Source organism: Saccostrea cucullata, unplaced genomic scaffold (assembly GCF_032062105.1).
Source record: "Saccostrea cucullata isolate Sc308-1 unplaced genomic scaffold, CSIRO_AGI_Scuc_v1 ctg3309, whole genome shotgun sequence".
NCBI lineage: Eukaryota > Metazoa > Mollusca > Bivalvia > Ostreida > Ostreidae > Saccostrea > Saccostrea cuccullata.
The window spans coordinates 1-16,146 of record NW_026938569.1 but is presented as its reverse complement, the minus strand read 5'-3'; the positions used below and the strand labels follow the sequence as shown (position 1 = coordinate 16,146).

Here is a 16,146-nt window from a genome sequence, read left to right as displayed (position 1 = left end):
ACCTGCCTCTACCAGCTCTCTTCACTATATTATATGTCCACCCTTACATGCAGCCGTAAGTGGCGTACAATCATCAGCTAGTAGATTGACATCAACACCTGCCTCTACCAGCTCTCTTCACTATATTCAGATGTCCACCCTTACATGCAGCTGTCAATGGTGTATCAAATTTAATTTCTGGATTAACATCAGCCCCTGCCAATATCAGCTCTTTTACTATATCAAGATGTCCTCCCCTACATGCACCGTTTAGTGGCTACACAACCCATCGTAATCTTGTTGATTTACATTAGCCCCTGCCCGAGCAATTTCTTCACTATACTTATATATCCACCCTCAGCAGCGGCTCTCAGTGGTATATCATAGAAACTCTCAAATTGCGTTTACATCAGCCCCTGCCTCTAACAACTCCTTCACTATATTTATAAATCCACCATCACAAGCTACTATCAGCGGTAATTTATAAACACCATATGGGTTGACAGTAGCCCTTGCCCCGAGCAACTCCTTCACAACACTCAGATGTCCACCCTCGCAAGCAATTGTCAGAGGTGTATCATACTTATCATTTTGATTGGCATCAACCCCTGCCGCTAACAGCTCCTTCACTACACCCAGATGTCCACCCACACATGCAGCTGTCAGAGGTGTATGATACATATCTTTTTTATTAACATCAGCCCTTGCCTCTAACAGCTCCTTCACTACACTCGGATGTCCCTCCTCACAAGCGGCTGAAAGTGTTTTGTTTCCTAATACATATTTAATGTCTAAATTTGGATAAGTCATATAAATTGTTTCTCTTTTGAAATATCTAGTAAATATTTTCACAGTTTCTAAATCTCCATTGTAACAACTCAGCAAAAGTAAACGTTTGTGTTCAGATATGGATCCATTAATGTCCGGGTCTCTGAATGACCATGGATTTTCTATTTGATAATTTGCTGCAATATTCTTTTTATCTTGTTTTGTTGTTTGAGTGAAATCCAGATGAAAAAAATTCCAAAAAAATTCAGACTGCGTTTCTTTGTGCAAATCAGTTTGCTCTAAAATATATTGCATAATCTGACTGTGTCCGTAGTAAACTACCCAACTAATAACCCTCACACTGTATGTTATTCCTATACCATTCACCAACACCTCCTGTCTGTGCCTCTCTCTGCTCCTCTTATCCCTCTCCCCAATCTCCTTTCTCACACGTTTTCCTTTACTCATTACTTTAGACACGTCTTTCTGTTCTGACAAAAATAAAGACTTCAACTCTGTGTAAGACTTTCTCTCTAACACATCAATAAAAGCCTGACATACCTTAGTCTGTTTCAAAACATTATTCATAAAAACATCATACAGCTCCATATTTTCTATATCTCTATACAAACGCACTGCTAACAAAGAGTACTGATCCTCACCTATCCTTATACAGAGATCAAATGACTCCATTCTATCACAGTTTTCAGCACTTAAAGCCTCTTTCTCTCCTTTTTGTGAACTTTCACAAGCAATGTTTTTTTCATTTTTAACCTCACTTTTGATTGCAACTTTTTCACTTGCTTGCTTTAGTTCACTCTCTAATTTAAGCATTTCATATTTTTGAAGCTTTACATAGTTAGCAATGTAACTACTACTCATAAATTGAAATATGAGATCTGGGAATTTAGAACCAAAATGATAAGCAATGATTTCAAACATGGAGTCATGAATAAAGGTATATTCAGAACCACAGAGTTTTGTGCATGTCCCCTCCATTACTGACAATGCTTTAACAAATTTAAATGGATCCGTGTAACTCTCAACTTCACAATTTTCTAATGCTTTTTGTTTCATTTCGTAGAAAACCTTATTTTCTGTGTCGTTTAATATTTCCTTTGATAATTTATTGTTATTTAACAGGCATAAGACTAATGTAGCATAATGTAATCTATTCCGTTCCCGCATTTTGTCAAACTCCTTTAAAATGCATGCAGTTGGACAAGTTAAGAACCTTTCAATGTTGTTCCTAAAACTCGCCTCTTTTGATATGAGTTTACATAATAGAGGAAACATCGCCGATGCTTCTCTCAGTAATGTAGGGGACAATAAATCTTTATCCAAGCCGTGCCTCTGAAAAATGGCTTTTTTGTCTTCATCATTCAATGAATTTTCTGGACTACACATTTTGATTACGTTTTCCTCATTTTTGAAAAAGGATTCGTAACATTCATTTAACACTGCTTCCCTGCATGACATCAGTACCTTTGTATGTCTGGACGGATCTGAAATAATTTTTTCATAGTCAACTAAAGTCTCTAACTTTTGTGTTTGCAGACCGAACACACCTACCACATCATCGATGACAAAAACCTGGGGATTATGAGGGTCACAATAACGGTAAATCTCACTGATGTCTATAATTGGCACAGCCTCGTAACCTTCCTTCTCTAGAATCAGGGCTATGTGATGAATCGTTGCTGATTTTCCAGACCCTGGGTCTCCAACAAATGTCATATAAGGTTGTGTCCGGACTTTGTTCAGCATATCCGGGAAAGTGTGAGTTTCACTGTAAACCTCATCTTCTTCTCTCCATTGTATTAATTGTCTTTCAGGAAAATCTAAAATATACGAGGGCTATTCATTAAATAGTGACACTACATATATTCCTTTTAAATTTTACACTTAATAGAAATGGAACCTCCTTTAAAATGTTTATTGTCTTCCATACTTCTTATCTGAAACGTAGTCACAACCTATTTATAAAGCGGTTTTCGAAGAGAGCATCTTTTTCCGACCCACCCTGTGGACACTGTAAACATGAAGACAGAAGGAAAGTCCCGAAAAGACATTTTGAACATCAGGTCGTATATCAAATATCGTTTTCTAATGAAAATCAAGGGAAAAGAAATTTTAAAAGAACTCGTGTCATTATATGGAAACTCTGTTGTGTCCATCAAAACTGTTTATCGATGGATAAAGCATTTCAAACGTGGTAGGGATTCAGTTGAAAATATCAAACAGTCAGGAAGGCCAAGATCAATTATCAATGAGAAATCAGTTGCAGCAGTGAAAAATATCATCGACAGAGACGGCAGAGTGACTGTGAACCAGATTGACAAGAAGCTGAACATTTCATCGGCCGGGTAGCATTTTTAAAATTTTAAAACAACATTTAGGAGTCAGGAAAGTATCTGCAAAGTGGATTCCACACATTTTAAATGACGAACAAAAAAGAAAGCGATTGCAAATTTCACGAAAACTTTTGAAAATTTATGGGAAATGTGATAAAAGACGTCTACATGAAATTGTCACGGGGGATGAAACTTGGCTACATTTTTATGAACCTGAGAGAAAGCTCGGAAACAAAATATGGCTCCTTAAACAAAGTAAACGACCTACCATTGCTAAACGCGGCAAAACAGCAAGGAAGGTTTTATATGCAATCTTTTTCAATTCTAACGGGATTGTCGCTCAGATTCCAATTAAAAAGGGCAAAAGTGTAACTAAAGTTGTTTACGTGAAAAAGATACTGTCTGAGGTACAAAAACACTACAAAAACAGAAGGCCAAGGTCGGGAATGAGGGGGATCAAGCTTTTGCATGATAATGCCCCAGCACACACTGCAAAGTACACGCAAGATTTCTTGTTGGAAAATGGAATTCAGCAACTTGATCACCCCCTTATTCACAAGATTTATCCCCATGTGACTTTTTCTTATTCCCTAAATTGAAAAAAATGCTATCTGGAAGGCGTTTTCATTCTCGTTCTGCATTGGGTTCAGCTGTGTATCAGAGTCTGAAGAGTATACCTCTTTCGGAATAAAGAGGCGCGTTCCAAAGCTGGATAAACGACTTCAAAGATGTGTTGAAGTAAAGGGTGATTATTTTGAAGGGATGTAAATAAAATAGAGAAGAATCATATGTTATTTCTTACTTTATTGAAGAAGTCTCACTATTTAATGAATAGCCCTCGTATTATAGCAAACTTAAATGATTCCAGTGAATTAAAAGCAAACAGGAAGACGAAAAGGTCAATGTACATTCATGGTCATTTGGGAATTTTAAAATTTTGTACTTTTACACAAATTGCAAGTACATACACCCATTATTGGAAATACACAGATACTAGTATATTTTAGATATTGAAAAAAATATTTTGAGAGAGAGAGAGAGAGAGAGAGAGAGAGAGAGAGAGAGAGAGAGAGAGAGAGAGTTGTTCTCAAAATTTGCAATATAATGCTCAAGTTATATTATTCATTTGTTGGTCTTATATAATACTATGTCATTGTAAAGTGTCATGTTGTAATAGTGATATTTTAGTAATGTGATGTATTTTTTAAATTGTTTCTTGTTTATTATGTATGACTGTTGTATTTTATGTAACATTTTTATGTAGTTGGAAAGAAGCTCTTTGGAGGTAATGTTTTGTGGTTGAGGTACCCGGCATTAAAAATGTATCATTTTATCTTACTAGTTTCAAATTCATTTCATTTACAATTTTTAAATACAATTTTTTTTAACTCTTATTCTAAATTCATGGTTTTTTGTGAAATGCATATATAAGATTGACCACTGTTTGTTTTCTTAACCTCTAAGTGAGTAATAACGTATTTTAAAAGCCCCTATGCTCGATTTTTAATAATGTTGAGCTAATTACATGAAATTGATTGCATATAAAAATAGTCATGTTCCATCTAGATACTGCAGTAATCCATTTCCCAATTTAAATTTTGATAAGAAAGCTTTGTTCAGTTGTTTCAATATCATTCCGACACAAGTACAATTAAGGCCAAGATAATCCAGTGTACGAATTTTCAAGAAGGCTAATATTTAAACAAATTAATATAAAACAGATGTGTCAGATTTATCAGATTCTGTGGTGTATTTTATTAGGTCACCTGAGTAAACTCAGGTGACCTATTGTTATCCGTTTTCGTCCGTCGTTGTATGTTAACATTTGAACATTTTCAGCTTCTTCTCTGCAACCACTTAACCAATTTCCATCAAATTTTACACAAAGCATGTATGGGTAGAGGGAAACAAAAATTGTGAATTTCATGGACCCTGCCCCCCTGGGGCCTAAGGGGTGGGAGAAAAACCACTAAATTAGTGCAATCTTTAAAAATTTCTTCTTTGCTCCTGGACATCAAGCAGTCAAACTGTTAGTATGAATGTAATGTCCATTAAGTCCTCTACCAAAATTGTGAAATTCATATCCCCAGGGTCAGGGATTCTAGTGCTAGGATGGGTCTCTATTGTTTATATAATGAAAATGCATTATTTCTTTTAAAATCTTCTCTGTTCCTGGGTATTAAATAAACTAACTAAGGACATATTATGATGAGCAAGAGTGCCTCTACCAAAATTGTGAATTTTATGTCCCCAGAGTCAGAGGATCTGGTGTTAGGGTGGGGCTCTATTAATTATATAGTGAAAATACATTATTTATTTTAAAATCTTCTTCTCTGCTCCTGTGTATTAAATAAACTAACTAAGGACATAGTTATGATGAGCAAGAATGCTTATTCCAAAATTGCGAATTTTATGGCCCAAGGGTCAGGGGTTCTCATGTTACTGCGGGGCTCTATTGATTATATAGAGAAAATGCAGATATTATCGTTATGATGAACAAAAATGCTTCTTCCAAAATTGTGAATTTTATGACTCCGGTGTCATAGGGTTCTGGTGTTAGGGCAGGGCTCTATTGATTATATTGAGAAAATGCAGAAATTGTTTCAAAATCTTATTCTCTGCTGCTGGGTATTCAACGAATTTACTAAGTATATAGTTATGATGAGCAAGAATGCTTCTTCCAAAATTGTGATTTTTATGGCCCCTGGGTTAGAGGTTCTGGTGTTACGGAGGGCTCTATTGATTATATAGTGAAAATACATTAATTCTATGAAAATTTTCTTTTCTGCTCCTGAGTATTAAATAAACTAACTAAGTGCATAGTTATGATGAAGAAGAATGCCTTTGTGAATTTTATGACATCAGGGTCAGGGGTTCTGTTGATAGGGCGGGGCTCTATTGGTTATATAGAGAAAATGCAGAAATTATTAGAAAATCTTCTTCTCTGCTGCTGGGTATTAAAGCAGATGAACTACTTATATAGCTTTAATGAGCAAGGGCCATTCTTCCTGAATTGTGAATTTCAATGCCCCTGGGTCGTCAGGGGTACTATAGGGGGAGGGGGTGGCTCTACTTATATACTGAAAATGAATAAAGTGATTGAAGTCTTCTCCTTTGTATTAATCAAATATTTTTGATAAGCAAGAATGCCTTTTCCAAAATTGTGAAATGTGTGGACCAAGGGTCAGGGGTTCATGTGTGGTAGTGGCACTATACTGATTATTGCTGAATATTACTGATTAGTCGAAATTGATTTTTTGTTCCCCTACTCTGTCTATGGGTATTAAGTAACCAAACTAAACAGGCTAAATGTATAGTTAAGATTAGGAATGGTGCCTCTTTCAAAATTGTGAATGCCATGATGTCTAGTTTAAAACATGAACCAAATTCAATCGTTGTAAAGTTGTTGCATGGTGCTCAGGTGACCTATAAGGCCCATGGGCCTCTTGTGTCATGTTGAAGGGGTGAATTGAGTCGATATATGTATTTAAGTATCTATTGTTAATTCAAATAAAAGATATGGATATAACGATTAATTTTCAAGATCAAAAGTCCATAATAATAATACAAAAAGGAGCATAGCAAACACGGAGCTCCAAAACATCAGTGCTGGGATCAGGTGGCATGGAGGAGTAAACATCCGCCGTAGACATAATATTACATTCATGGAAGGCCATACTTGCTTCCATCTGGGTTGATTAAACTTGAATTCCTCTTATTATGACCAACTTATCCCTATGCAGCTGGAATTTCAAGTCTAAAACGTAATTGACACGGATCTCTCACTTTGCTTACTTTCATATAACTGAATTCATTTAATGTTTAAAAGATTAATATTTTTAGGTTTTGACCAGCAGAGCCCAGCTGTTGTTGAAATGGGAGACAGATATCAAAGTGCTAGATATAAAACATTTTATGTGAATATTTTTCATGAATCAATTTATCAAATATTTGAAACAGAATACCTAAAGACAAATCTAATAATTTGTTCATAGTAAATTTCACAATCATACATGTTTTGTAGATTTGTACATACCCTTAACATTTGGAGGAATGACATGTTGTAGTTTCTTAATTTCATCTGAAAAAAAAAAACGTTTTATTTTAGTTTTCTTTTTATTATTTATTAACTACAGTTTGCAAATAGACCATGCAAGGTGTCATTAACAAAATGCTTAGATATTTAATATTAAAATTGTAAATGCTAACAGATTTATACCTAAAATCTTAGATGTCTTATATTTTTCGGATTCAAATTATCAAACATCTAAAACAACAGAAAACCCATAAACTTATTACTTTTTCTTTGTTAAATCTATGATCATGTATAAAGATTTGTACGTACCCTTAACATTTGGAAGGATATCTTGCTGTAGTTTCTTAATTTCGTCTAGAAGATATCAGGAAAATTAGTTTTTAAATGGTCAATTATGCACTTCCTTATCAAAGGGATCTTATTACTCCAATCTTAATGTCATTATCTAATTAAATTTGAGGATAATGGGGCTTTTATTTATTAGATTATTTTGTGAAACGGAGAGTTCCAACTATTAAAGGATCAAATTCTAACGATAAAATAAATATCTCGGGAAAAATCAGCCAAAAGTTTGTTTGGACTTCTTTGTACTCGTTTCATTGAAAGACAAGGATTTCTTTGTTTGATATTTTGTTCACATCTTGATAAGATATACAGTTTTTATCTGGGTGCATCTGGTGGTATACATATTATTTACATTAAAGAAATAGTCAATAAATAAGATATGCTGCACATGATCTTGAGGAATATATGAGCAGGCCTACATCACTGACACAGAAAACAAAAAAATAACACAAGTTTATGTCTACGATCGAAGGACGAAGAGGCAAGAAAATGAATATTGGTTACCTGGGTGTTTCAAATTACCTAAAAGTAAACTCACCTGTGTGACTTTTAACCGTTTCACACAATTCATCGATAAGTAAAAGTTTATCAATGTATTTGGCCTCTATTTCTGGATCCATGGAACATGTTCTTATATCGTTCACAGCATCTTGGTAAACAGTCAAAGTTCCAATATGTTGTTCTAACTCAACAGTGATATTGTAAATGTTTTGCCATTCCCTTAAAAAGTTAGATTGTGTGAGAGAGAAATCTCCTGCATGTCCATAGTACTTGTTTCTTGTCAGTCTGATTCTTTCTATGTTGGCAGATACACTATTGTCCGTAGGATCGGGTTCTTCTCCCCATCCCTTATTGTGTGGAATTATTTTACACACGTTTCGTAGAAGAATGTACAACAAACTAATGTCAAAATCTGAATAATCCCCGCCATAATTTTTCGTTGGAAGGGGAAAGATGAGAGCAATTTGTTGTTTATTCAATGGATTCTTTATTTTGTTCCTTTTCAGATCATCAACCCAAGTTTTGACAGTTTTTGATAAATTGGAAGGTGGATGTTTTCTTTTGAGAATATCACGCAGCAGATCTGTGCATGGACCAAGGATTAGTCTCGCTACCCGAGCAAGGTTTGTTGTTTCTGGAGTAGACTTGTATCTATGTGGCGATGTTTTGGAATTGACATTTCTCATCATTTGAAAGAACTGTAAAATGAATAATCATAAAAATCATTCTTATATATTTTACCATCCCTCCTTTATTTAATTATGAATGTCAATTTAAAACAAAATTTGAACATATATTTTTTCGAATAATAATATCTTCTTTAATAGTGAAAGCACAAAAATGATCCTAAAACCTGGATTTTATTTCTGTTTTAAGACAATGTGTTGCTACACACTTTTTTATCTTCTTTTATCGTATCTTTTTTTCTATTCTTGATTTTCTTTGGAATTTCAATCATTTATATATGACCCGTGAAGGTTTACTTACTGACGCAAACCTTTTGTTGAGTTTGGCTTTTAGTCTAATCGCTACTGCTTTGAACCACAGATTACCATGCTTTAAAAAGGAATTATTGATTTATTTGAAAACCTATAGTGTATAACATGTAAAATATGGATAAGTAAATATGCATGAATTTCATGAACCAATTTTTCTGAGATAGATTTATATAATACATTCGTAGAAAACAGTGTATATCTTATTTATCTCCTATCTTCTCATACATTACTTCAACCAAAGTTTCAATTTCAACAAACAGCATAAATTAGTGATTTGATAGTTTAGACATGTAAAATTAGACACAAACTGACCTGAGAGTTTCTTGTCCATTTCAGTAGATAAAAGATCAACACACACAATGCTATAACTAATACTGTCATCCGTCCAAACTCATACAAACAATATTGGATCCACATAGAGTACATCTTAGCGGGTGCACGGAGAATCAAATTTTCTGACAAAAAAGATAAAATAAGAATGAAGGCAATAAGGACTGAAATTTTTGTTTTAAGCTTTTCCTGTCTTACTAGCATTTACTAGATAAATGCCAAAAACGGTTCTATAAAAAAAATATCAGAGTTTGAGGCCCATTAGGGTAAAAAAATATCTCATATTTTTAAATACAGAATTGCATGATACTGCATCATACCTAAACCATTACGATTTACCTGTCTTATCTTACAACAAAAGTGTTAAAATTGTTGCATGAAAAAATTTAATTTTCAAGCTTCATTTTGATGCATTTCAAATTAAATATTAACTTTTGGAGTTATCCTTCCTGGCTGAGGATCAGTTCTATATCCTTAAGCCATTTTTTACGCAATTGCATTGTCTCCATATTTTTCATTTTTCCAATCATAACACACTGTCTGTATATGTTCTGCTCTCTTGTAATATGAGATTGATTACGGTGTGCTATCTCCATATTTCATTTTCAGTAAACATGATAAATTTTCAAGGAAAAGAAATGTACATGAGGTTTTTTTAATTTTCCTAAGAGCTTCGTCATTACTTTAAATTTTTAGTTACGTCATATCTTACTAAACTTAGAACAGATAATTTAACTAATTGATTTAAATAAAAATATCAAATATGTTTTGTTTCAAAATTATCGAAACAATTAGACTGCAAAATAGGGATTATGGACTATGGTCCTACTTCAGTATTTCAGAGGATAGGTAATCTTCATTGAAAAAAGAAAACAGTCGACGTAGAACGACGTCAAAGAGCAGCAGATAATGTTAGCTTGTATTGTACCCGAAAAAACCCCAATTCAGACTTTGGCGTGGCCCAAATAATTATAAAGAATATACTGTAGACAATATAGCTATTCTATGGTTGTTGTCCTTCAATAAAAGGCCTAATGATGATTTTTTTTTCTTTCTGGTCAGGGATCTTTAGATCGTTTATGGTATTCCACCCAACTTAATATATATGGCTGTGCCCCCAGACTGAAATTGCTTCCTACGGGCATGAACTATATAGCATGTGTAATGGAGACATTGTATTTATTAGCATTGTTTTATGTTACGATGTGCTTTATATTTATTTTAAAATTTTAGTAACTATTTCATCGAATGAGGTCTATTTCATGGAATAGAACTTTACACATTGACAAAATAAAGTTTTACATTTAAAAATATTTTTTTGCCAAATCTTATAAAAATAATAAAAGTACAGCGTTCGCCTTTTTCTTCGTATGCCCGTCTTATTGATATATCGTAAAATCAAAGAGAACAAGGAAATTTTATTACACATGGTATTAAACCTAGCTGTTAGTTTTCATGGGTCGTGTTAGCCGTCACATGAGTGTGAGTTTAAATTGCCATCACTTCCTGCTTCCTTTCTAAGCATTATTTTGTAATAAAAAAAAGAAATACTTTTTCATGCATTTTTTAAATTTTCCTTTAGTCCTCCCTTCTAGGTACATATTTATGCTTCGTAAGTAACGAATTTTGATAAGATTATGAAGAATGAAACAAAGGAAATGTCTCATTTTTTGTTACTTATTTTCTAAATATTTTAATAGATATCTTCCCGTATGAATTGATTTGTTCTTTTTACTTTAACGTGCATGTGATATCAAAATAAAATGACTTAGAGATAAGAATTAGTTTAACATACGTTCAATAAATTTAAGTATTATTTTTCGAGTCCAATTCAAAAACAGACAAAGCATTACATTTTTATTATGAAAAGTCCTTCAGGGGTTTCATCATAATATGAAATATCTTTTTATCTGTTATTTTTGCCATCTACCGTTTCCATTATTTTAAAGCACTTAAACATTTAAAATTAATCAAAATAAATTTTAAGCATAGTTTCATTAATCAGGGGCACATTCTATTTTGAAAAAAAGACGCACGCCTTTAATGGGTTTTATTTAATTTTTCTCCGTGTATTTGACACGTGTAGATCTACATAAAACCCCTGTCACACCGGGGCTGCGTCTTCACGGCGACTGCACGGCGTCCTCAAAAAATGCAAAACGCCGAGGTGATCGCAGTAGAGTCTCCTACAGCGCCGTGACAACGCGGCGAGATCTCCACTGAACGCCGTAGGGTCGCGTAGGGTCTCCAAGAACGCCGGGGGACGGCGATCACTTTGAGCATGCACAAAGTACGCGCCGTGTGATCGCCGTCTGATAAGAACGCAGAAGAAACGTAGTATGCTCGCCGTAGCAGCGCGGTGAGATCTCCAACAACGTAATGGGAGCTCCGTATAAACGCCGTGAAGTCGCACATGATCGCGGCATGAACGCTGTGATACTAGACTGCGCTTCCACGGAGACCTCACGGAGATGTCGCGGAGTCCTTGGAGATGTCACTACGTTTCTATAGCGTTTTTACGGCGCTTCTAATGAGATTTATCGTCTTGTGATTTTTTCGGTTGCGATTACACGGCGACAGCACGGAGTTGTCACTGCGGTCATTGCGCTCCCACGGCGTTTCTACAGCATCCTTTGGCGATCATAATGCGCTTTCACGGCGTTGTCAGCCGGCTCACAAAACCAGAGCAATGGGATCATATTTGATTAGCTATATTTTAAAGACGTTGCGCACGGTGTTGGTGTCATTTTCGGTAACGTCAAAATTACAATTACCAACCGAATGATATATAGTTTTCATATGGTGAATTGTTTAAAATTATGAAAATAGGGCAAAGGCCGCCGCAATAGTAATTTTTTACCTTTTAACACCAACATCGTGCGCGACGTCAAACGTATTTATTACACTAGGAGCATTTATGTGAAAAAAAAAATGGAAGAGAAAATTACACAAGATCTTGTTCTGTTGTTTCAATATAAAAATTTGTAGAAAACTTTTCGGTGTGTTTATTTTTTTTTTTACATTAAAAATAAAATAAAGAAAATCTATCAACACAACTCAACCGATGAAATTGAAAAAAGAAGTTTATTCATAAAACTATTAATAATTTAGTACTAAATTATTTAAATATAGAACATTTTTGATTACTAGTATTAATATTTTTTGGCATGATTTGAAGTCTTTTCATCGTGTAACTTGAATCTTTAAACAAAAATGTGTTACATTCCTTCTGAATATATATCAATGAGTATAGAGCGCATTGTGAACGTGTTGAGAACGCAGTCAAGCGCAGTGAGAACGCCGTGAACACGAGGTTGAAAACTCCTAACGCGCCGTGAAAACTCCGCGGAAGCGCAGTCAATCGCCGAGAGATCTCCGTGGGAACGCAGTAGAACGCCGTTAGATCGCCGTAGAATCGGGTCCGTCGCCGCAAGGACGCCGTGACATCTTCATATTGTGAAATATTTACAGAAATTTGTACAATTTCCCTGCGATTACACGGCGATTTTAAAAATTTAACAACGCCGTAATGACTTCGTGTGAACGCAGTTGGTGTGACAGGGCCTTAATATTGATCAAAAATTATCTTTTTTAAATGTCTGGGTTGCTTGTCTATCCCAGACTTCACAGTAAATATGATGTACACGTCCAATGCAAACTCGCATCTTATCTAAAACATCTCTTGTCAGTGGCTTTATTGAGAGCAATGTTTGATACGATTAAAAATAATTATATTTTCCCCATTGAATTTAATTTTGCAGCCCCCCAAAACAGCATTCATGATTTTTTCAGCCATATCTCAACATATAAACGAAAACTTTTCAGATGCTTTCGTTAAAATTAAATAAATAAGGGGTATTCTAAATTTTCTCATCTTAAATACATTTTCTTTCTATAATCCCTCTGCACAAAAAAATGCTTGATACATTTTTTGGATATTATTCAATAGTACTAATTTATGATTTTAAGAAATCTATTTTTTCTGTATGGGGAGAATATATTTTTCGAAAATATATGACGTTTTTTGATGTTATGTTATACCATGTATACATTTGCTACTTAAAGACAAGAAATCTTTTGCAACAAAGTATGTTCATTTTGAAATTAAATTACCTGACATCCAATTTACACATGAAACAATTCATCAAAATTCTATAGATATGCATTAACAAAATTATGATGATTTCCTTATCTTCATTTTTTTGAAATGATGAAACAAAGTCTTACCTCTATCCTGACCTTTACGCACAACTCTTTTTTATATATATGACTAGATGTTGAGGAAGTAGAATACGACTGATAAACAAACGTCAAAATCAAGTTATTACCATACAATAATCCTTGTAATCAAATGGAGTAGAAAATTCTCTGAAACCATTGGAACACAAAACAGTTCTTAAACATTTGTGAAACAATTTTTCCGAAGAAATTCGCGATCGTAAATAATACAACTCGGCTGTGTTGTCAACAGCGATTGACAGGAAGTTACAGCTCGCACAATGACGCAAACTTCCGTTTTTAAAGTCGAATGTTCATGGAGAGGTATAAAACTTTTTTGTATGAGTTTGACAATTGCCTTATTAAAAAAAACAAATAACCTTACAAAAATTAAAATTACAAGCTTTAAGGCTAGCTAGCTAGATATATAACGTCTTCATTAACAGGTATAGCTTCGTGGATGACCCATCACAAGATTTTGAAGATACAAAAATAATTTCCGAGTTCCCTTTGTTAAAGAAGCGGTTGTTTATATTATGTTTAAAAGCTTAATCCTTAATTTATCGAGCTTTGACCACTTTTTATTTTTAGATTTACCTAACAAAAATATTTATTTATTACAACCTGTAGATTTAGCTAAAAAGATACATGTAGATAAAAACTTTGTTCATGTCACCATAAAGCTAAGAAAAAGACTTTCCTCAAAAAACTTTTTTTTCTGTATGACAATATCTTTCTTTAATAACTTATTCAGCATAAATTTATCTGTGTGGTATGATATAAAGGCAAGAATAGGAAAGGCAAGAGTAGCATTCCTGCAACATCTGTGTTGTTTGTATACTGCACTGAATTATACAACTATAATTGTAAACTTATTTCGTATCTTATATCCCTGCATTAGACGAAGTATTACGTTATTATTCTCGCTACCAAGCTCTGTATAACATACGTCCATCTTCACCGGTGTGGTTGTGATATCAAAATAAAATAAAGCTTGATTTAGTGATAGTTACGAGAGGAATTTCATATGATGAGAAAATTGCTGATAAACAACACCATAGTCTTACTATACCTCTGTGCAAATTAAAATTAAACTTTTCTTTGAAATATTTCTTTTCAAATTAGCCCTTTGCAGCATTTTTACTATCGTCTCATATGAATATAAAAAACGCGACTTTTCAGTATGCTTAACATTCTATATTCTGACGTCATTTTCGGAATTATTACGTCATAAATTTTTAAAGTGACTTCACAATATGTGTATATTTTTCTAATCTTTCCAATGATATCAAACTCAAAAATTTCCGTGAAACGTTTAGCTTTTTATAAAATAGTTCTCAGAGCTTTTGAAGTGCCCCTCGTACTATAGTTTCACATGGATAAAATGAACAGTTTTACATATAAAAATATTTTAAAATAAATTTTACAAAAATAAAAATTGGACATTGTTCACATATTTCTTATCCACTTATGTTCTTGTTCACTTATGACCGTCGTATTAGTTTATTAAAAAAAATATAGCTAGGGATTTATTATGCACGGTAATCAACCTAGGGAGACAATATGGAAACTTCTGCGACATTATGGAGTCCCTTGTAAACTGGTGAATATCATTCGCAACTCATATGAACACCTGACATGCAGGGTCATACATGGAGGACAACTGACAGAACCATTTGAAGTAAAAACAGGAGTTCGTCAGGGATGCCTTTTGTCACCCTTTCTGTTTCTTCTTGCAATAGACTGGATAATGAAATCATCCACAGACAATAGAAGAAATGGATTACAGTGGACACCATGGTCAAAGCTAGATGACCTCGACTTTGCGGATGACCTGGCACTCCTATCACATACTCAGGCACAAATGCAGGAGAAAATAACAACAGTGGCAGAAACATCAGCACAGATAGGACTCAACATCAACATCACAAAAACAAAGATCCTAAGAGCAAACACATCATCACATGCTCCATTAAATATAGAAGGTCAGGACATAGAGGAAGTTGAACATTTCACGTACCTTGGCAGTGTAGTGGACCAACAAGGAGGAACAGAAGATGATATAAAGGCAAGAATAGGAAAGGCAAGAGTAGCATTCCTGCAACTTGGAAATATCTGGAAGTCCAAGGGAATAACAACACAGACTAAAGTTAGGATTTTTAACACCAACGTCAAGGCCGTGCTTCTATATGGTTCCGAGACATGGAGGATGACTGTTGCCACAATAAACAGGATCCAGACATTTGTCAACTCTTGTCTGAGATGCATCCTCCAGATTAGATGGCCCGACAAAATAAGTAACATCAATCTGTGGCAAAGAACCAACCAAGCCCCAATAGAAACTGAAATAATACAGAGAAGAAGGAGGTGGATAGGGCATACTCTACGCAAGCCACATAAGAACATCACAAGGCAAGCCCTATCCTGGAACCCCCAAGGAAAACGTAAGAGAGGGAGGCCAAAGAACACCTGGCGGAGAGACTTAGAGGCAGATGTCAAGAGACTGGGGAAGAACTGGAAGGAGATAGAAAATATTGCCCAGGATAGAGGGGCCTGGCGGAATCTTGTTGGCGGCCTATGCCCCATAAGGGATAGCAGGCATAAGCAAGTAAGTAAG

At 34.5% G+C, this 16,146-nt stretch overlaps 1 protein-coding gene across 1 annotated transcript; it reads right to left on the bottom strand.

Annotated features, from left to right (window-relative positions):
* Positions 1-372: 372 nt before the first annotated feature.
* Positions 373-13,813, bottom strand: LOC134250692 (uncharacterized). Its single transcript, XM_062733060.1, has 7 exons — positions 13,539-13,813; positions 9,294-9,436; positions 8,971-9,039; positions 8,021-8,681; positions 7,447-7,491; positions 7,138-7,182; positions 373-2,588 (listed from the first exon to the last, which is right to left on the bottom strand). Exons 2-7 carry the CDS (start codon positions 9,405-9,407, stop codon positions 373-375), a joined length of 3,150 nt encoding a protein of 1,049 aa, XP_062589044.1. The 5' UTR covers positions 9,408-9,436; positions 13,539-13,813.
* Positions 13,814-16,146: the final 2,333 nt, after the last annotated feature.